Genomic DNA, 22,389 nt, shown 5'->3' with positions numbered 1-22,389 from the left:
TCCAAGTTTTGCAAATAATTTATTAACAATTAATTCTGACCAAAATCAAAAGTAAACAAGCTGTTGGGAACTTTAATTTAAGGCCATGGCCATAATTTTAAAAAAACAGTGCAATGCAACAAGGCAAAACACTTTGCCATGGCAGTGCATCTCTGCATAAGAACAGGTGTCCGGAGATAAAGGTCATTGTACAGGGACCCAGTCACCCAGGCCACCTGTACAGCTGCTCCAAGGCAAATGTATCTTCTCTGACCCCCTTTGAGATTCTAGCCTGTTTATTTCCCTGATATTAGATCCACTGGCCATGGCCCAGCTTCTTCCATGGACCATCCCAACCCAGAGAGATGATACATCCCATTCTCCCTCATGAAGGACAGGTCCACAGGCAGCGTGGACACCTCCCTGTTTGGCTGTTCCATAATTTGCTGCTCCCCACCTCTCTGCTATAGAACTACACTCCTTCTCTTGTTAGGGAAAGCTAAGCATAGTTTGGGCTTTTTTTTGGGGGGAGGGGGAGGACACAGAGATGGGGGCTGAAGACAGGATTTGTGCATAAGTGATTTTTAAAATACAGCTCAGCCATTATTCCCCCCAGCAGATGGGTTCCTATATGTCACTTCTACTAGGCTTTCTCCCCCGCCCCCTAAAGCAAGTTGCAAGTATACGGTACATTTGGCTTGCTCTGATTTACTGCTACACACTTTTGTCCGTGCAAAGACTGAGAGCTTGTCTCTGTATTTAGAACGGGGGTAGAAATTCCAGGAGAACATTATCTATCCAAGAAATGTAGATGGCCCCCACTAGCATAGTGAGAGCTGGTCGGGAATTTTCCAATAAACCGTTTTTGTGCCAAAACAGGGCTGATTTTGACGAATTTTCCAACTCAGAAGATTTTTGGAAAGAAGCGTTGAAATTGTCAGAATGTCCCATTTTGACATATTCTACCCAGAAAATTTTGGGAGTTCTGAGTCCAAGTGACTTTTCATTTCAAAATTACAGTGAATTTAGACTAAAAAGGTTTCTAAAAAAGGGGAGAAAAAGGTCAAAATTGAAATTAAAATCACTGAGATTGCCCCCAAAATAGTGTGTTTTTGTTCGTTTTTGTTTTCAAAAACATTTGAGATTTCACCTTTTCATGCTGAGTTGGGATGGGAACGGCTTTTGAAATATCAAAAATTCTCACAGGGTGGGAAAACTCTTTCTTGCCTAACCCTAACCACAGTATTTGAGCACCTCACAAACTTTGATGTATTTATCTTCACTACACCCCTGTGAGCTAGTCAAACGCTATTAGCCCCATTTTATAGACGGGGAACTAAGGCATAAAGAGACTAAGTGACTGATCACGGTCACACTAGGAGTCAGTGGTAAAGCAAGGACTTGAACCTCAGCCCCAGACTAGCATCCTAACCTCTGAACCACCCTTATCTTCTTTTTCAGCTGATTCCAAGCTGGCCAACGTGGGCTTGGAAGAGAGCAGATTCACTGAGTTCTGGATTTCCAACTGAGGCCAATACAAAAGCTCAGAGACCAGTGGAAGGCTGCTAACAGAGACTGCTGGAATTTCCACTAGGGTTGCAAAAAATTCAATTTTCTACATGAAATCTTTGCTGTGACAGAGTTGTAGACAAGAAGCTCCAAAGAGTGAGCTGAACAAAGGTATATATGGCACTTGTATGAATCACTTATCGCCTGCTGCTAAAATAAATCCGTCCTTCATCACTGAGCTTTCGCTGCAGCTGCCTCCAGGTCGGTCTCCACTTCCGCCCTCCATTTGGCCTTCTTTTCCATGTTCTTCCTCAGCAGCGTGTCGTCTCTTTTAGCAGCCTTTGAATACAAATGGTGAAAATCATTTGCACAATACAAGTTCGCCAGCAACAAATACCCCACGTGTTGGCTTCTCTTGCTATGACACCCTGGGGTTCTTTTGCGTTTTCACAATGAAAGAAGTTATATATGGAAGATATATATTTCCTCGCTTCACCTCACGGGCAGCGTGTGCAGCCTCTGGTTAGCAGAACAAGCATATCACCTTTGCTACAAAAGGCGTGTGAACAGCTAGGAGAAAGTGTGGGGCTTTCACCAATGAAAGACCCAGACGCAGAGATCCTCGGAAGTTGCGTTTGTTCCATCCCAGTGCCCATTGTTCAATTTATTTCGGTCATTGGCTTCAGGCCACCTGTTTCTACCTCCAGGTTTCCCATCCCTGCTGTGAGGCCCCCCGGTCCCATCTAGGCTGAGCTGACATTTCTGGAGGTAGTGGTTTTTCTTTGCCGGTGCTCATCAGAAGCCCAGCAAGGCGTGGTCACTGCACACAGCTGATCCGTGTGCAATTAGACAGAGCTGCTGGACAGACTCCCTCGCAATCAGCGAGGCCACAGCAACGCGGCTAACCACGTCTGAGTGATGTCTCAGTAAATGACGATCGCCCCGGGGCAAGCCCAGCTTGTGTGGTCTGGCCAGTGGGGAGTCGGCTCGCCCACAGCTCTGAGACAAGAGTGGGCTGAGTGACCTGAAAGAAATGGAGACAGTGTCTCATATCTGGCCTGAGCCAAAGCCCACTGAAGTCAATGGGAGTTGTCCAGGATCTTTGGAGAGGACACTTCCTGGGCGACATGGAAACAACTGGTTTTTTATTGCATTGCAGTGGGTTATTGCAAAGTCAATCAAACAGAATAATTGTCCAATAAGTCACATGGCCAACCCCATACTATAGCCAGGAACATGTGGCAAGTAACTCAGCATCCCGAATCTATTGTGTAACGTGTATTTGTTCAAATACCTTTGTATGGATCAAGGACGAAGAGTATCCGCCCCGTGCCAACACTCCAGGTGCGGACCGGTCCGTACGAACACACTTACCTGTTTGCCCGAGAGGATCATGACCAAACAGCCCAGCAGAGTCAGTGCAATGGAGGCGTAGCAAGCTTTGATCCTCACTCTGCTCGTAGCAGCTTTGATGACCTCAGGTCTGCGGGAGAGCAGAGCAGATTTTCGTTCAGCAGCATGGAATCAAGCTGAGGTTTGGCAGGGAGGGGTGGGCGGGGCAGGAGGGGTGTTTAAAGAATTGCACCATTCTTGCCCGTGGCCGTTTATTTCGGCTCAGAGGTCTCCTGCTGTCTTTGTGCTAATCGATTGTGAAAAGAGAAGTGAACAGTGAACTAGCCGCTGCATGAGGGATTTAGCCAAATGCTACATAAAGCAAACACAAGCCAGCCTACTGTGCTGATTTCAGCCACAGGCGGGCCTGGCCCGTGTACCAAAGACGGCACTGACACCTCGCCCTGCCGGCTAATGCTACCTTTCGGGGGGGTGATGTCGCGTTCTGGACTGGGCCAGGAAGGCACATCGTGGCTAAGATTAATGGAAGCTGGTCCTCCCAGAGCCTCCCACTTTGGTCTGTCGTCACGATCCCATAATATTCCAAGACACAGCTCCCGCACTGCCAGTGCACGAGGCCCTTCTCGAGCCTGGCTTTGCAGCACAGGGAAAGCAAGCCGTCAAACAGCTGCAACGGGGTGAAAGTGAGTGGGCAGCGGCCGACGGCTGAAAGCACGTAGCAGCAGCACACCAGGCGGGAGGATGTTATGAGGCCCAGCACGTCTGCAGTTGTGGCCATCGAGTTACACCTCTTTTCTTTGTTAATAGCAGACTCCAGGGTTAGCTTCTCAGCTGGGGTCAGTGAGCATAGATCCCCGGTGCAGGTCACCAACGTCGCGGGAGCCGGTGTGGGGAGAGAAGTCACTCCTTGCACAGGCAGGGGAGGAGGGGCAGAGAAAAAGTCAGGAAGCAAATTGCAATTCTCAGAGCCACTGTCTGGTTCCTGCCCTGCTCCGGGGGCAGTGAGCTATGCACGTGAACTGCACGGTACGTCCTTATAATCCGTGCTCCATGTTGGTCATTTGTAGGGCGTGATCGCCAGGCACCATCCTGCAAACACGGACAGACGGCGCAGGGCGTCGGGGGTCTCAGTGAGACTGCCTACCACGGCACAGTGAAGCACCTGTGTGCTTGATGCCGGATCAGGGCCTTGCATGGAAAACAAATATCAAACCCGAACAGATCGGAGACACAGGAAGAGGCAGGTTCCTACACTAACCCCACCCCCAAATCAAGTACACCTGAATGTTGACACCACACACGCGCGCACACACACACACACACACACGCATTTCCCCCACTGGCTCTGTTCCCCTCCCTCACCGGTGATCCCAGGGGAATGCTGTATGCTACAATGCCCAGTTTGAAGACATCTTTGTTTTTGTTTGAAGACATCGCCTGTTTCTTTTCTTGCTATTCAGTTGTGTTAGGTGCCCATAATGACCCTTGTCATCAGGCGCGAAGGAGGCACTTCCTGGCACTACAGAATCTCACAGGCATGAAGAAACTCCTGTGTTTGTGCAAGCCAGAGCCGTGGGGCAGGAGCCAAGCAAGCAGTCTCTACGTGCTCTGTTGTCTTGATGCAAGCACCCACATTCTTATGCAAACCCTTGCCCATATTAAAATGACTGGGACTATTCAAGGAATAAGCTTGATCCTCGCAGCTCTGCTACTTAGGTCCCCACCTAGCTGAGGTGTCCTTGGAGCCGAGAGACGTCACAACCCTGCACCTTGGCAGTTTTCCCAAACACCTTCCTACTAACACCGGGGGGCGGCTTGAACTGGCCAAAGTTAAGTCCAGCCCTTGAGACTGAAGATGGTGCAATCTTCCCAGAGACAGGGTAACACAAAGTTGACTGTTCATAGCCACTGCTGGGATGTCTCTGCTGGGTTCCACAAATGACCCGGAGCACTTATTTGACAATTATTTCTTGCAATAGACATTTGAGCGTGGCAACGTAAGTCAATCACTCGTGAAACTGTAGCCAAAGACTGGCTTTAATTACACTTGTCTCAGTGAAGTGTGTGTTGACAACCAAGTGGAGAACCCCGCCGCCACCACGTAAACACAGCGGTGTTAAAAATCAGAAGGCATTAATGTCTCTAACCTTGAACTGATGATCGTTTTTAAAAAAGATCTAAATGGAGAAATGAAAGCATAAACTTGCATGAAGGAAACTCATTTCAGATGTTTTTTGCTAAAGATATGGAAGTTCCCAGTTTTCTTTTGAAATTCATGTGCCTTTCTTAATCACTTGAATTCATAAAAAGTGGTTAAAACACATACAACTTGAAACGGACATTAGGCAGCACAATGACATGCGAGCTACAAAGCAATTTGTGTTACAAAATGTTTTCTGTCCTCTTCTGAAATTCCTAATCTCCAAAGCAGTTTACTTTACAGAGTTGGCAAAACACAACTGCTTCAGAATGGGTTGGGTTTATTTTTAGACACTGATAGCAGCCTGCCCACACACTTCATTCACAGCCAAGTAGTCCTGCTATAATTCTAGGAAACAAACACTCGCTATTTAGATGTATCATTGGTGACTGACAAAACCCGGGAAGGTTGGAATTGGTACTTTTACTCACACCCACTGGTGATTATCTTGAGAACACAAAGAAGCGGGTCTACTTACGACAACAGCGCTGGAATATCCTCCTCTTTTTTAAACCGTCCTGCCCATAATAATATCTTTTTATCAAACGCTGAGGGTCTTCTATCGTTTCTGAATGCGCTACGGCCTTTAAAAGAGATTACCAAAGAAAGTCATCAGCTGAGTTAAAAGAGGGGAAGTAAAAAGCCACGTTTAAAAAGAAGTCTAGGACTGAACGTTTAGAGAAGGGCTTCATGTTCTCTAGGAAACTGGTCCTTAAGAACAAAATTCACAGTCATTTAAGTTCAGTAGGATTTAGCCACGCACCTCAAGGGCTTTGCCTACAACAGTCACTCTCTTTTTGCAGTTGTCCCCCCTTGCAATTCCACTGCTGCTAGCAACAATGGAAGCACTAGTCTGCACGAGCCGCCACCGCACCCGGGTTTTAATCACTGTGTTGGCTAAGCCTTGCCAGTGGTCAGTCTACGTTCTGGAGGAGCGCTCTGCCAGACAAGCGGCAATGGTGCATTGTCCACAACAACACTAAGAGACGTTTAAAAATTTAATATCATGAATTTTATGGAATTTTTCCAGTTTTTGTCACGACTTAGAGACCGAGGACGAAACCCTGGCCAAGGTTCCTATTATTGCAGTGTGGACAGGATTTCACCCAGAGATTTTTTAAGGCCAGAAGGGCCCATTAAGATCATTTCAGTGTCAAGCCCCGAAATGAAATTAAAAGTGTTTAATTTGAAAAATGTTCATTTTGTTTCATTTCAAATAGAAAGGTTTTTGTTTCATTTTCAGTTGGCATTTTTCCAGGGCCCTGCAAAGGGAACAAAGTGTATGCAGGAAAATCAGTGAGACCAGATGTTGCAATTTTTGAAAACCGAAATGGAATAAACATTTTCTATTTGAAACGAAGTGAAATGATTTTATTTGTTTCGGTTTGTCTCACCGAAAAATCTGAAAATTTTGGAAGGAAATGCACTTTTTCTTTGGTGGGAGGGAATTTTCATTTCCATTTAAAAGCCTTTTCGGTTAAAAAAAAAAAAAAAAAATCTTCCCAAAGAAATAATTCTGCAATGTTCTGATAAAAGTGGTGCTGGGGGCGGGGGGCAGGAAGGAGGGCCAAGGAGGGGGGAATAAGAGTTTAGTATGGACACAGCCAAGGACTGGGCCCAAGTGCCTTATCGTTTACTGAGGCCTGGCAGATGTAAGATGATCTGAGTTGCAGCTCTCCAATTACTGCTTAGATAACGAAGGCTCTTTCACTCTTTTCGTGCAGCATCTTAGCAAATGGATCAGAAGGTCAGAGCGACATTCTCCACACTGCAGTGAAAGGCCTGGTCCGTACTTTGATCCCAGATGTAAATGGCAAGTGTCTTGTCCTCCCCAGTAATTCCCTCCACCGAAATCAATAACCCACGCAGCTCCCAGGAAAAGCTTTGCAGTGAAAATAGACTAAACGATTTATGGTGTGTAGAAAGAAAGCCCTCAAAAGAAACTGCTGGTCTGAAACTATAGCCATTTTATTGCACGCAGCTGAAGCAAGCGATTTACGAGGAGATTTCCCCCCTCCCTCCGGTTTGGTGTTCAGAAGTCAGACACAGCTCGATTCATTCTCCTTATTTCCTTGTATGTGGCTGTGCCTGCCTTACTGCAGCACCCAGTACAGCAGTTTGCGACGGCAGGAGAGGCTGGTCTGGGTGAGCAGGAACCCAGCAGACATCAGGAGTGCCCAGCGCTGACGGAGCCGCATTCCTCCATCGCCAAGCACAGCCGCTGCTGCGGTTTCCCCTCTTTGCTGGTGGGATTGGATCAGTTTCGCCCTTTGGCCAAACCAGCACAAAATTCTGCCTTTCCCGAGTGAACAAACACCAAACAAAAAGCCCGCAAAACACGACCTGAAATCTCTCGAGAGGGCCCGTCTGCCCGTCTCCCCTGAGTGGCAGGGAGGAGATCACCACCCCACTTCAATTCATCACCTTGGAGGGGCCTGTGCTCTTCCACCGCCATGAGCCTGAACAGCAAAGCAGCCAGCTGCTCTAAACCCACCCACCCTGTTCACCACTTACCCTGGGGCCACTGCCAACATTGGCCTGTCCTTTAGACCTTCTCCCTAGCCCTTTCCCAGGGCTCTCCAGCCCAGTCCTCCTTCTGCACCCTCTCATCTGGGCCTGGCACCACCCCCAGGCACTGCAGAACCTCCCCTACAGGTGCCTACTCTCCCCAGTTTCTCTTCACAAGAACTTTGGGGATATCGCTGCCCCCTTTCCCACCCCCACGCTTTGCTTCCCGCCTACAGTTCTCACTGAATCTCTCTGCTCTGGGCCAGAACTTGGATCAGGAATGTCCTGGACCCACGCCTGCCTTCCTGAAAGGCCCTATATCTATCTCCCTCCACCTCGCCCCCCGGCAGCCACCATAGCTCTGTGAGAGGAAAGGGATGCTACGCTGAAGTGAGTCTCTTGTTGCCCAGGGATCCTGTTCCATCTTGATTTTAAATGCTCAAAGTATCTGGGTGTAACAAACTGTCTGCTGCGTTATTCATGACTTGACAAGCGAGACGAGGAGTCAGGTTCTGGTAAGATGCGGTACATTGGGGGGTGAAAAATGTGTCCTAATGAGAGCTTGCTACGCCATCTGCTTCTGATACCTAGCACCACACACGATTATCAAAGTGAGCCGCTGACAATGTGTGTTACTGCAGAACGATTCCTGTGCCCTGCCTGGAAATGCAACCCTCACCTTGGATCTGAAACAAGGCCACTGTCAAAGGATAACGAGAAATGGCCAGCCTGCTCCCAGAGGCGACGGAGCACCTGATTTCCCCCTGTGCAGTTCTAAGTGAGCAGAGACCTGCTCTGGCCGTGTGAAGCTGTGAATGACAACGTAGAATCATAGGCTCCTAGTAGATGAGGGCTGGATGGGCTGGACGGGCTCAGGAGGTCACCGAGTCCCACCCCCAATCTGAGGCCCAAGGCGGGAGAAAATCAATCCCCCTGAGCCAAGACGGTTCCGCTTGAGTTTGCAAATAAACGAGTGGCACTTCGAAGCACGTAATGCTCTACCTGTGGGGGAAGGGAGGTCGCGGTGCAGCTAAAGCCACCAGCTCGCCACGTGTCTAGTCACGAATCCGCCCTAGACGGAACGCACGCTGCAGCTCCCCATCGACTGGGGGACCGAGCACAAAGAGCATCGCTCCCCGCTGAGCTGCGCTGGTTAAACAACACGACATCGTTCTGGCCACGGCCTTTCTTCCTTTCAGAATTCAGAGGCTAGCCCCTGCAGCCCTTTCTCGCACAGAGAAGGGACAGAGGCAGGTCGAGCCGCTCTCAAGCGTCTCGTATTGACTAGGTTTCTGCTGTTAAAGAGTGCCTTGGGGACCAGCCCAGGAAGAGGCACGGCTCAGAGGTGCAGAACACGCTGCTGCCTTGCTCAGATCGGCGAGTCAGTGTCAGCAGAGCAGGCTTGTCCACGGGCCAGGCTGCAGCCCAGTGCCAGGGAGGGAGGGCTGGCAGGCCAGAGGCAATCCCCGTCCTCAGGGAGTCAGCACAGATCCCCAGGGGCTACCAGCCCTCCAGGCTCTTGGATGCCGAAGCTCCAGGGGAATTTGGACAGGGCCAGCCCCAGTTGGCACAGGCAGCCGGCCCCACCCACGGCAGGAAGCCGGCCCGGCTGGAGCAATGCCGGCACTCAAGGGGGGCTGCTGAAAGCTGGCAGCGCAGGTGGGTAAAGGCAGGGCCGCCCGGGGGGACCCGGGCAGTGGTGGAGGTGGAAGAGCGCCTGCCGTGAGGTCTCGGGACTGCTGGGAAGCCACTGGGTGAGGCTCATATGGCACGCCCAGGAGCTTTCCGTCCCCCCCATCCCCCACCATGGGCAGAGCCTGGCAGCCCCAGAGGACCCCTCTCCGGAGAAATCCCCACTCAGGGGCTCTCTAGCGCAGGGGCACATCATCTGTAGCCCCTGCACCACCCCGTCAGCTGCCTGCCCCTCCGAGCGAGACACCTTTCCAAACACACTGCCTTCGACCGGTGTCTGGCAGGGACCCAGAGCCCTGGCGTTGCCTGACCCGACCCCTTCCTGCACCGCGGTCACGGTGCTCCCAATTTTGAAAGCTTCCGCTGCCGGGAGAGCCGGGGGGATGTCCCTGCTGCCAGAGGCTGGGCCGTGTCCTGCAGGGAGTCGATAGGACAGAGGGCTGGGTGACAATTTACTTTGCAAGGTGTTGAGGAGACTGAGTCCACCAGCAGCTCCCCAGCCCCGACTGCCTGCCTCTGCTCACACGAATAGCTTCTGGGCTAAGAACTCGTTGCTGTGGCATGAACAGATCCGTCTGTTTCCTGGTTGGCTGGTTTTTTAATTTAACTCATTTACTTCCATGCATTGGGAAGGTTTGCTTGGCTGGGAGCAGAATGATTTCAAAACGGAAAAGACGACATTTTCCACCTACACTGTAAAAGGTGGGACTTTCTCTGTCTCAGAGATTGTGTGACACCCACACAGGACGTCCAGCCCATCCCCTGCTCAGCGAGGGGACAGAGAAATGGGTCACCCTCTAGCCGCTTTACTGGAAATTAACTACCCCTTTACTACATGTGGAAACACAGAACAAAACATTTCTACCCACCTGGAATAGCTGTTTGAGAAATAACGTTCCTTGTGTCCTCTGCTTTATTACACAATATCCTTCTTGTCTGTAATAATGTCGGTGCTTCCTTGGTCCGTGGATACCTCCAGAAACCAGGTGTTCTCAAAATTCTTGTGACAAGACGCTTACTCTCCAATACTCTTCCTAACATTGTGTCCACTTGGCCTCCAGCGCTTCAGTGACCAGACAACTCAGCAGTAGCCATTTGCTCCTATAGACCTGACGTGGCAGCCAACACACAGCAAATCAAACTGAGTTTGCCAGGCGTTCTCAGGTTATACGGCTGTACGTCAGCTGACGGTATCATATATTTACACCACTTGCCAGCTTTGCTGAGTCACGAAGACTTGAGCAATAGGTCTATTCCTTGTGTTTGCTAAAAGACACACCTTTGGCATCACCAGGGCAATAACCCAGGGGTTACTGCTTATATACACTGGGCCTAACCCCATTTCCAGGTAAGCCAATGTGAGCTGTATGTATCAGGGTCTGTAGCTCCAAGGAGCTGCCGATGACAGTAAAGATTTGGCATTTCTCTTATTCTTCACTCTGTAACCCCCATGGCCAACAACAACACATTCTGTAATGACTGTATTGATCAAGCACTGACATCTCAGTTGGCATTGCTAGAAACAGCACCGTAAAAGATGCTTTGCTCCAAGAGACGTTAAGTAGCTGTTAATGGTCATTTCAGGGTAAGCCTTTATAAGAGACCTTAACATTTACACACATTTTATCTTGAAAACCAATTGATTTAAAGATGCCACCTTAAGACGGAGACACTGTCTTTGTTACTGGATAATAGTAAGTACAGGCTGGTGGAGAGATAACCTATCATGAGATATTACTGGCCCTGGATTTCAGTGGACGTCACACTGCTCCACTCTTTTTGTTATTGCCCATACATTAACTAATTTACCTCATGTGCATAAAAGAGAAATGATTAAAAATCTTAGATTTGCAAGCAGATTTATCACATGCCGGTCTTTTGGTGAGGAGGGCAGTATGAAGAGAAGAGAAGAGAAGAGAAGAGAAGAGAAGAGAAGAGAAGAGAAGCAGGCAGCTGGCAGTTCCAGTTCTTAGGACTTCTTGCCTCCTGAATTAGCTGCTATGCATCGCGTGATCAACCCCAAACACAAAGCAAAATTCAGCTGACTCCGTCGTGTTTTGCCTGTTTTCGAGCGGAAGCCGTACAAAGCCACTCAATTCAGGATGGTTTCCACCAGAAGCCACAACTTCATCCAGTTGTGCTTGAAACGTGGCCCAGGATCATGAATCTCAGTGTTCCCGATATCAGCCCTGGCATCTGCCCGAAAAACTAAAACGCAGCAATTTTCCTGTGCTTCTGGGTTTTGTAACAAACACGTACAAAATTCTGTTTCGATCTTTTTTTAAACGTTTCCAAGGCTCCGGGAGCTGCCTGGAACCATGGGAGTCTAGGAGCTGTGACAGTTCGGGGAGTTGGGGAGCCAGGACTCCTAGGCTGCCAAAGAGCCAAGTGGGCAGGAAACCAGGCGGATTTCAAAACCTGCCTCGCAAGCAAGTTCCCACTGGAAACCTGCCTGCTTTCTGCTGCCACTTCGTCGAAATGGGACATCCCCACAGAAGGCTTCTATTGTGAGCAATCACATGTTCCAGCAGAACATCATTCCATCAGAAAACTTCCAGCCAACCCTGGCTCTGACGTGCCTGACGAGGCGACCTGTACATTAGAACTTGGGAAAGAATCCTGTTCATTATGCACTCTCTAAACAGTGCTGGAGCTGCAGAGCAAGCAGGGCACCGCCGGAAATGTATTTGCGTCCCAAAACTGCTGAGAGTCTAAGCACAGAGCAGGAGCCAATCTAAGGGGAAGGTGCCAGTTTTATACGGTGACATTTTAGAGCAGAACCACACCTGAACGATTTCATAGTCAGCAAATGAAGAAGAGCACGCGACAATTAAAATGAGTTTTGCTACAGTGTAGCATTATGTAATATCTGCCCTTGAATGGAAGTGATCACTGAAACATAGCTAGAACCTAAACAAAGTGTGTGTGTGTGTGTGGGGGGGGGGGGGTTTCTGAATGTGTTTAGTAACATCGTCCCTATTAAGCCATCATACACTCAGAATGAAGCACGAACAATGTCATTTTATCAACGTGATGTTCCCCTTCTGCTTTTTGCACAATATTCTCTCTAATGGGTCATGAAATGAAAATGCAAAATAAATTTCCTCTTTGGAATGCTGTGGTATTTACTCTGTTTATACATCTCAGGCTCTAAAGTTGATTTATAGCCAGAAAGAAAGTTCTCATTCAAAGACGAGAGGCTTTTGCCAAAGGGAAAGTTTTAAGAACCATTTAATGCTGTCAAATTGAATACTGCCTAAGACAACGAAAGCGTGTGTGTGTGGAGAAAGGGCGCGAGGAAGGTGCTGTGGAGAACACAGATTGTGTGGTTGGTTAGGATGTTCTTTAAGGAGTTGGATGGTGAAAAATGTGAATGGGGCCGGGGGGCCTGCGGGAGAGAGGAATAAATAAACTGAATCATCCAAACTATTCAGTTCTTGGCAGGAAGGAAAATACTCCTTTGTTTATGGAGATGTTTTATGTTCTGGAAAACGTGGATTTATCGACACTGAAAGAAAAACCTGTGCTAATGACAACTTTGTTGTTTTTCCTCCTTGACGAACACCAGCCGGGGCACCCAGACACAGCGCAATGCGGCTCGTCCAATTCTCTTGTCATTCAGTCAAGCAAATTAGAACCATTTCCAGATGACGGAGCCACACCGAACACAAATGGTAGTCTGAGCTTCCAGCTGCAAACGCTGCCGCAAGCTAGACCTGCAAACAAACTGTCCTCAGGGCAAGCGATTGTGATCTAAGAGGCAGAGCAGAAACCTGGTGGGACGGCTGGGGACATGAATGTCGCTAGAGATGGAGGAGCTGGCTTACATGCCACGCGTTTTGCATGCAGGCTTTGGTGTGCCTACCTCTCCTCGCTGCCCTGATTGTTTACCCAGGGAGTCGGGCTGCTGTTACGTTGGCCCCGCTTCCCTTAACCCGTCGCTGCCCAGCAGAAACTGCCCGGGGATTCTCTGGACATTACTAGCACGTGTGGACACTAACTAACAGCAAACCGACGTCCCAGCGCGTGCATGCACTGCCAGCTGACTGCAGAGCCGGGGCAGGGGGGACGTGGGGAGCAGTAACGTGCTGCTTTGACTCGGCAGCGCCGTTTGCAATGTGCAGAGCCTCTTGTGTTCTCGCCCCGTCGTGACGGATACGTCGGGCTCTGGGGCGAGTTTCACGTCCAACGCAGTTCCCTGGAAAGCGCGCTGCTCACATTTCTGCTTCCCCCCCGAGTCTCAGTCTGAATTTAAAAAGCAGAAGTGATCTTTTGTTTTTTTCCTTCCATTTCTGTCTCTCTCGGACACAGGAAAGCGGCAGATCTGCGGGCCCCCCGTCTGTATCCGCCGAAGGGTTGTCACCAGCGGATATAGCAATCGGGTCGGTAGAGAGCGAAGCAGCACTTCAGGAAGCGCCGAAAGACAGACACGTTCCCTGCAACCACACAGGCACTTCCTTGGCCTGCCACGTACTGATGTCTCTGTGCTAGGGTGAGTTTCATTGCAGTGTAGGGGGCCCCTAGGAAGCTCTACACACCACTTAGCCCCTGTGTTAAAGGCCCAACTCGGAGGCCCAGGCTGCGTTTTGAAGCAATAGTCAGGCAATGCTCCCGTTGACTTCAGTGGGAGTTTGTCCAAGTAAGAACTAAGACCAGAACCAAACTGACTCCACACGTTTCCCAGCCCTCTGCAGCCCCTTCTTCCCTGCCCCACGCCCCGCAGTGCCTTGTCAGTCCCCTTTCAACACCCTGCCTCCCCATCATCACATCGCAACCCCCCCGCCCCCCGCCCCAGCTTTGGGTCAGGGGCTAGACCCATTCTCCTTCCTCAAAACTCCCACTGAGCACAAAGAGAATTTGCCTGGGTGGGAATTCAGTCCATTGTGCAGGAATTGGCCCTGTGTGTGGCAGAGTTTGGAAACATGCCTTGGCCATCCGCTCACCCGGCTGCATTATTATGTGGCTGACTCATTGGCCATCCGCTCACCCGGCTGCATTATTATGTGGCTGACTCATTGGCCATCCGCTCACCCGGCTGCATTATCACCCGGCGTTGCAGCACTATGTGGCTGACTCATTGTTATGGCAGGTGCCTTGTTCCCAATCACATGCTTTTTACAGCTTTCAAGGTGAACCACACCTATTCTGCTAAGCGCCTCAGTGGGATGGGGCCCTGGGGGAGAAGCACTTTTCAACATGGACAGCCTGAAAAGCACATCTTTGTCCTCAGCTGGTATTGGTTTTAACAATCCAACTTTTTTAAAAATGCGGATACGTTTTTCCCCCAAGCACCCGGTTTCTTTTAGACTAAAGGAATATTCTTTTACATCAATATTAAAACAGGCTGGCAACTAGTTTACAGCCTGCGCCTTAGGACTTCCACAGCGTAGAACAACTGCTGTTACAAAGAATGGCGCTCTTATGACTAAGGCAGTGGGGTAGGATGTGAGGAATGTAGGTTCAAATCCCAACCCTGGCCCAGATTCCCTGAGAGACCGTGGCCCAGCTGTTCCTGTGCACCTCAGCTCCTCAGCTTTAAAATAGGCCAAAGAGTATCTGCGTAGCCCACAGGTCGCTTTGGGGCCCGAGTAGTGAACGTCTGCGAGGCGTTCGCTCACTGCGTGACGAGGGTCAGGCAAGCACTGACGCAGCTTTCCAGGCGGACGGCACAGCCGTTACTTTCCAACACTAGGGACAGCCACTAAGAACTTCTGGGAAAAGTGCACTTCACACAAGTGCTTCTTCCCGCAGACCTACTGGTTTCAACAACACGGTGCTGACCTTTGCCCCATGACCAGTGATCAGGTCAACACCCCTTTGTGTCTGAGATGGCGTGAAGAGGCTTGAAGCTAAATAGTGCCCCTGAACCTAACGTTATCCCGCTTCAGAATGCACAGAACCGTACCGCCCCTTTGAAAGCCTGAAGTCGAGTGTTTAGCTTGAGGCCTGCTGGGAGCAATAGTCAGCACAAGGCCACATTAAACCTACGAAGAGCTTGCACCCGCGAGTAGCCTTGGGTGAGAAGATTTAGCAGTACCCATCTTGCGATAAACTCTCTGGGCTGTAAAGCCTGATTTAGCCAGACTGCCTCCCCTGCACTGCACAGAAAACCTGCTATCTGCGCAGCTGCTTTTGACCGTTGTTAGAACCCCCCACGGGGGCAGCACGAATGACAAACATGGACAAGAGGGCAACACTTCATCACGTATGGTCTCAGCAAGAGGTGGGTGAGGGAGAGGGGCATAAAAAGGGGAGCAAGCCCTGGAGAGAGGAGGAGAAGTTAGCTGGCCCAGGCTGCAGCTGGCACAGTGCATTCCCAATTCCATTGTCTCCTTTTCGTCAGCTCTGGCGTTATTGTGCAGCTCGTGAACGGCCATGTACCTCTTACAGATGAATTCACAACGGGGGTAAATGTATAGGTCCAATTATCACAACAGCAGGCACACGCACATGCGTGCGCATCCTCACACAGTGGGTTGTAGCACTGGGATCTAAGTACTGCATCTTTGACGCTGCACCCCTGATCTCTGACCCCTGACTGTCTTTAGACTGCCTTGCCCTGCCCTTTAATCCTGATTATTACCAATCCATTGCCATGAAGAGCAACTTTCACTGACTCACTGGACTCAAATGCTCTCCCTTTATTTTTTTATATCAGTTTCAGGAAAAGGCTTCTTCATAGACTCTATTTGTATCTCTGAATAAAGAGCAGTGAAACCAAAACCCAGCTATTCTCACCCTCTCTCTAAATACACACACACAGAGGGTATAGGGTTTGGGCTTTTTTACAAGAACATTTGAACAAGAATATGAGTTTGGGGCCAGACCATCAAACTGAGTTGTGGGGATATCAGGATCTCGGCTAGGTCATTCTCTGTTCATAGTCTGCTTCATGCACTGGGGTGACCAGATAGCAAGTGTGAAAAATCGGGATGGGGTGGGGGATAACAGGTGCTTAAATAAGAAAAAGCCCTGAATCCCGGGAGCGTCCCTGTAAAATCGGGATACGTGCACTGGCTTTCAAACGATATTTGTTTAACTGAGAGCATGATTCCAGCTGGAAAAACTGTTAGCAAAGGAAGTTGTTTCCTCGTACCCTGCACTCAGAATCGGATGTCTTCACTGCGAGGGTTTGCTACCTATCGCCACGAAACTTGCTACATGTTAGAGTTGTAACAGCAAGGGGACGATTTGCTCATAATTAGCTTTCTGCACCCCATTCTAATTAACCGGGCAGCAGGGCGGTAAGCTCGATTCCGCTCGGAGACAGATCAACTCAGTACGCTGGCAGATGGTGTGATCTCCCTGCTGGAGACACTGGGCTCCGGGACGGTATTTTCTTTAGTGACATAATTCAGGGGGGATGCCATTTTTAAATGTCTGACCTACATGTAGGCTTCCCAACATCTCTCAGCTTCCAAGGAGCTGCCCCTTAGACCTGCAGCTCAGCTCACTGCTCACTTTAAGCGATGGTTGAAAATGAAAAGAGGAAATGGACGGAGCCGGGACCCTCCATGCTTTGAGCTTCTCTTCCCCCCGAAGAGCATGAAAGACAGAGCGGAGAGGAGTGCATGGCTGGCCTCACAACACGGCCGGCTGGATGCAGTCCACTGACTAACGGAAAGGTGGCCACATCGCAAGCGACCCAAGCTGGCGCTCCTGGAGAGGGGCGAGTGACTGAACGGGCCTGGAGACAGAGTTATAGAGGGCTTGCACCCTGCAGGTGTTTGCTCCCAACTTGCGGCTGTGAGGCTCCATGAGAAAGCTTGCAGTGTCCCTGCCTGGTGCTGTGGCTGGTCTGTGGGTAGAGGGTTTCATCCTCCACTGCTGGAAATCGGGCATCTTTCCCTATTACGAACTTTAACATCCTGGGTTATGACCTAATGGCACTTCCAGGTACCAAAAAAACCCAGCGGCACAGAGTAATTACCCTGTAATTGGAACTGCAAGGACGGATCACGTGATGTTTGCCTGCTCTGTTCATGCTCCTGGCATTGGCCAGTGTCGGCAGACAGGATCCTGGGCTGCATGGACCATTGGTCTGACCCAGTGGGGCCATTCCAATGTACACTGCAGGTTTGGCCAGCCTTAGCGAGTGTAACCAAATCTTGTTGCAGGTAGCATGAAAAATGCCAGATTTGCAGGCCAGGGTTTATTTCGTGTACTCCAAATGTTCCACGGAGGGTTATTTTTTTCGCAACAGCTCATTGTGGAAGGGTTTGCCCGTGGCAATGGCTACAACTGCTGCTTCAATTGACGTGACACAATCCACAACAACATGACCAAGCCATTAGAGACTGGGGGGAGACACAGTTTTCTACGTTTAATTTCAGACTTAGCTAATGTTTTATTCATGGTTAAAGAGAACCTGAACTCAGCACATACCAACCCCCATGCACCTCTAACGTACAGAAACGGGTCCAAAATGCTTAGATCTCAGTTGTGATCTATTTAATCGTGTCTCCAGGGCTACTGCTGCTCTTGGACCAACTCCGTAGAGGGACTGAGCATTTGCAGCTCCCAGCCAGTCCCTGAATCACTGCCTGGTGAAAGGAAAGCTCACCACGGCTATCCTGGGGCTCATGGCGGCTCTTCTAGAAGGCACTCTGCCGGCTATGCACTCCGGCCTTTCAGACCCTTCCAGGCACATTGGGGTGTTTGCCACACACCAGAAGTATCTCAGGTTTGTCAAGGGCAGGACAGGACAACCCCCAGCCTAGAGCTGGGATTTAAAGGAGGAAGCACACTACAAGAAAGAGTAGGCTTCTACAAGGGGAAGGAAGTAGAAAGCGAGCAGTCCAGTACCCAAAGCAGCAGAAGGATTATTCGGGTTCGTCTGGACTTATTCATGAGACGCCGGAAGGGGTTTGAACATTGTGACTTGGCCAGAGGGTTGAGCCAGGAGTCAGAGGCAGAAAGCCAGCGGGAGGCACTGGAGCGGAAGATACCAGCAATATACCCCGACGCAAGGGAGCACTCCGCAGATGAATACGCTCCTCCACCCCTTCATGCCTCAGTTTCCCTTTCCCCTGGTGTAAACGGGTCCATCGATGCTTTTCCCTTTAAGAAACCCCTTGACACAAAGGCTTCCTTTATTGATGATGGAAATTAACACGCATAAACCTTACTTTGAAAGCCAGTCGCAGGGCTTGGCATCACCAGTGCAGCTGCACCACTGTCGCGCTTTAGTCCACTGCTGGGGTTATGGTGCAGTTAATTCACTGCCCTGAGAGGTGGCGCTACGTCAGGGGGAGAAGCTCTGCAGTCGACCTAGCGCTGTCCACACTGGGGTTAGGTCCTCCCCCAGGCTGTTCCTCCCACTGACTTTAATGGGGCTACTTGTCAAGAACAGATTGATCATGAGAATAAGGATTTCCGGACAGTGGATCATAAAGGTTTTATTACGTGCCATCAGTTCTGTACATAGGACCAGATCCAAAACCCACTCAAGTCAAAGGGAAGACTCCTGTTAACTTCCATGGGCACCAGATCTGGCCCACAGAGTACTTTAGATGTAATTTTCAATATGCAGCACACAGGAGTTCTACTCATCGTTAAACCAAGGTTGATACCATGACTCCAATTTACTCAGGAAATTTTTAGGAATAGGTAGAGGAGCATCAGTCAGTTAAAATATGCTGGCATATAACGGGTCACAGAAACCCAGGTATGAAATCATCAATATCACTGGGAATAAAAATCGCAACCACAAAACATGGGGGAACTAATATCTTTTATTGAACCAATTCCTGTTGGTGACAGGGACAGGCTTTTGAGCTACACAGAGCTCCTTTTTAGTCAGCCGTTGTCCTCTCTCTGCCAACCACCAAGATATCACCTTTTTCCCTGCGTCCATGAGTACTATACGGTAAGAATAAAATATGACCCGCTCGCCGGAACATGCGAGTGTGGCGAGCAACCAGCATGCGTTTGGCATTGCACACCATCTGGGCTGAACTGCACCGTGACTGCCGAAAGCTTGTCTCATTACAAAGAGGCTGACGAGCAGCCGGGACATATGGAACCCCTGCAAAGAATCTGAGATGTTGCAGTTCTTACAGCTAATGACATGTACACACTGACTAGCTTTGCTGGGATTTGCAAACAGTCACTGATTTCTGGACTACTGCGACATGGAGTACATAGCACAGGTAGCAGAAGTGTGCAAGAACCTATCGGTAAAACAAAGGCATTTCTACCACTTCAGCCGTCAAATAGGTTCTGAGTTGAATAATGTAGATGTTTTTCAACTTTCAGGTTGTGGAGTAGTTTAATTTAAACCTATTGCATGCCTGTTTCCCCAACAGCTCTGAGGAATGAACAGCCTGGTTGTCTGCTATGATTTTTTTTGGGTAGAGCTTAGAAAAATGGCATTGTCCTCAGAAACAGATGTGTTCTGAAATTTTTCAGTCCATTAGTCAATAGTTTGAGAGGAGAAACCTAATTTAAAAAGATTAAGCTATTTTCTGTAGAAATTACAGTTTTCTACTCATATGCGCTACGCTTCTTTTAATATAAAAATGACTAAGGATTTTAAGCCCATTCATAGTCATGTATTATCAATCAGGTCAATAAACTGCACATCCTAGAGGGATCTTTATGCTAGACCCTGTACAATCATATCAACATCTCATTTTTAATGAATGCCCAAATATATATGAAATAATCAATATGACACAAGGGTCCCAATTAATCCCTTGGAGAAATGAATTGTTACACCAGGGATGAATTTGTCCCATGAATTCCAACCAAGTCACCCACATTTTCAAATGTGGTAAATATTAGGGCAGTCCTATCAAACAGACTATGAAGATGTCTTTAGAGCCGTGTCAGCCCTTTAGGTGGGTAAGATGCATTTGCAGAACAACGTATTTACTCTCCCAATTAAGCCTTTGTGTGATCAAAAGGGACCATCGGGCAAATACAGGGACCGAGTACACACAGTACACCAAGCAAGAGTGCTGAGAGGAACGGAGGGGAAATGGTTTCCCACTGCGTGCATCAATGCATGGGTGACTGGGTGTGTTGGTTGGGTTTTCCGCACTGCCTTTCATGCTGGCCGCTGTTGTCTCGTTTGTTTGTGCTTCCCCATCTGTCTGTACCTATCTGGGGTCTCTTGTCTTATGCTTAGATTGTAAGCTTTTGGAAGCAGGGCCTGTTTTTGATCTGGGTTTGTACAGCACCGAGCACAGGGGGGTCCTGCTCTATGACAGGGGCTCCTAGATGCTACAGTGATACAAATAAATAATCATCATCATAACACGTGAGGAAGGGAGGCTATGTTTGTCTGAAGCCTCAAGCCTTGGCCACCCCTGGTTAAAGGTTATCAGGCATACAGCAATGGTTTAGCTAAGGGCATTAACACCCGAGTTCCTATGTAAACCAACATTTACTCCTCTGACAACAACAATATGCGTCCAATCTAGCAAAAAATGCCACTGGGCTGCCCATACCATGTAAACACACATCTGAAACCACTGCCACAGGCTGGTTTATCTAGGAAAAAGCTTGGTCTGTCCACTGGAAGGTAAGAGACATGTTCTACAACTTCCTGGACTGCACCTGCCTGCCTTTCCCCATCCACCCCAAAGCAATGCAGTCTGCCTTGGAGTAGATGGAGGGATTTCCCTAGCTCTGTCTGCTAGGAGAGCACACGTTCCAACCCTCGCGGGCAGCCCCCAGGCTTTGCCAGCCTCCTGAAGTATTGCTGAGGAGGAGTTTAAGTTTTCTTTGCCTCTGCATTGCCACTATTATTTATAAAACCAGCTTCCAAGGCAAGCAAAATTAGGAGGTGATAAAAATAATAAAGGACAATGCAATCAGATATAAGAGACAGATTGTTTCATTACCTGAACCACGGCTCATTATTCACCATTTCTCTGGGAAGAGCTGATAAATGCAAACTAATGAGTCTTAGCCCAAAAAAGCCAAAGAGGGACTATCTACTTCAATGCTGTCGCATACTAAGCAGGGCCCAGATTTTGTGGTAGTGTAGCTCTCATCCCAAAGTGAAATGAGAGTGAGAAAAGCAAAACAAATATTGGCTTCTCTTACTAGAGAAATATGGTGAAATTACAGAAGTACCTTAAAGATACAGTAGTTGCCCTTAAAAAGCCCCCATTCACCAACAGGTAGTAAGTAGACATGGGGGTGAGTTGCCATTGGAGGCACATTGCCTTCTTGTTTTAAAGATGTGCCATGACAAAACCCCAAGGGGAGTGATGATTTCATGCTTTTATGGGGAGTCTAGAGCATTTGGTAAGATTATATCTATATAAAACTCCAAAATATAATAGATACACTGCCCTATTTCCTATATAACCCTTCTGCCAAATAGGTAGGGGGACCTTCTTCAAACCCACAAACACCACTGGCTTGATCCGCCACCCAGAATTTCTAGGATGACTAAATACCTTCCTGGGACATCCTGTACAGGCAATACTTCCCCACTCTCAATCAGCGAGTCACACGAAACATGGATAACGTCACTGAAGGAAAGGTCACTCAACATCAGCTTGGGAAAACACAGCAACAGTCTTGTGAATGACAAGCAAAACACTCCTCCATAGTAACTTGCATAGTCATCAGTTAATTCTGTTCCCCACCCACCAGTGCAACCATCCAAGAAGCAAAATGCCCCTTTTCAATATCATTTCCCCTTCGCTATCCTCAGCCACTTAACCCCACTCACAGTTTGGTGTCTGGTCACGGAGGCAGGCCTCTCTCCAGTTTCTTGGAAAGTGCAGCCTAGTCCTGGCGTGAGGCTTCATCACTTCCTCAGCTATATCATTACAGCTTTATTTAGAAGATAGTTAAGAAGAGCCTTGGTGTTGTCTCCTGCCAAAGACTCTTCCCACTGAGGCAGAACCCTTGAGTACTATGCAAAACCCTAGGTGTAAGCCAGCCACTCTTTTCTCTAACTAATTCTGCATTAGTGTACAGTTATGGTGACTCCCAGAATTCTGGGTGGGAGGCTTATGCAAATAAAGTTCTCTCTGCAGCTGTGCTTCTCCCTTTTCACCAGTAGATGGATGCAGAGAGCTCCTTTCCCTCTGGAGCGTCTGTCCCTCTGGAGTTCTGGGTAAGTTTATGCAGATGAAGCAGCTGGGTGGCTGTTCTTGCTCCCCTTCACCACCACATGGGAGCAG

At 48.9% G+C, this 22,389-nt stretch overlaps 1 protein-coding gene across 2 annotated transcripts; it reads right to left on the bottom strand.

Moving 5' to 3' along the window:
* On the bottom strand, positions 1-22,110 carry LOC137153877 (protein FAM162B-like). 2 transcript variants are annotated; one of them, XM_067549693.1, is made up of 4 exons: positions 21,933-22,110; positions 5,520-5,625; positions 2,863-2,971; positions 1-1,827 (listed from the first exon to the last, which is right to left on the bottom strand). In XM_067549693.1, exons 1-4 carry the CDS (start codon positions 22,009-22,011, stop codon positions 1,720-1,722), a joined length of 402 nt encoding a protein of 133 aa, XP_067405794.1. In that variant the 5' UTR covers positions 22,012-22,110; the 3' UTR covers positions 1-1,719. The 2 variants fall into 2 exon arrangements, with proteins under 2 accessions (XP_067405794.1, XP_067405793.1); XM_067549692.1 differs by lacking the exon at positions 21,933-22,110 and adding an exon at positions 10,111-10,282.
* Between the last annotated feature and the right edge of the window lie 279 nt (positions 22,111-22,389).

This window comes from Emydura macquarii, unplaced genomic scaffold, assembly GCF_026122565.2.
Source record: "Emydura macquarii macquarii isolate MOO-44397 ecotype Brisbane River unplaced genomic scaffold, CSIRO-AGI_Emac_v2 contig_1253, whole genome shotgun sequence".
Taxonomy (NCBI): domain Eukaryota; kingdom Metazoa; phylum Chordata; order Testudines; family Chelidae; genus Emydura; species Emydura macquarii.
Note: the sequence above shows the minus strand (reverse complement) of the source record. Positions and strands in the feature narration are given on the sequence as shown.

Coding starts and splice junctions, on each gene's coding strand:
- LOC137153877 (XM_067549692.1), bottom strand. CDS start 10,282: ATGTTAGGAAGAGTATTGGAGAGTAAGCGTCTTGTCACAAGAATTTTG. Junction 5,626..10,110: donor TTCTCAAACAGCTATTCCAG/GTGGGTAGAAAT, acceptor TCTCTTTTAAAG/GCCGTAGCGCATTCAGAAAC. Junction 1,828..2,862: donor TGATCCTCTCGGGCAAACAG/GTAAGTGTGTTC, acceptor TTGTATTCAAAG/GCTGCTAAAAGAGACGACAC.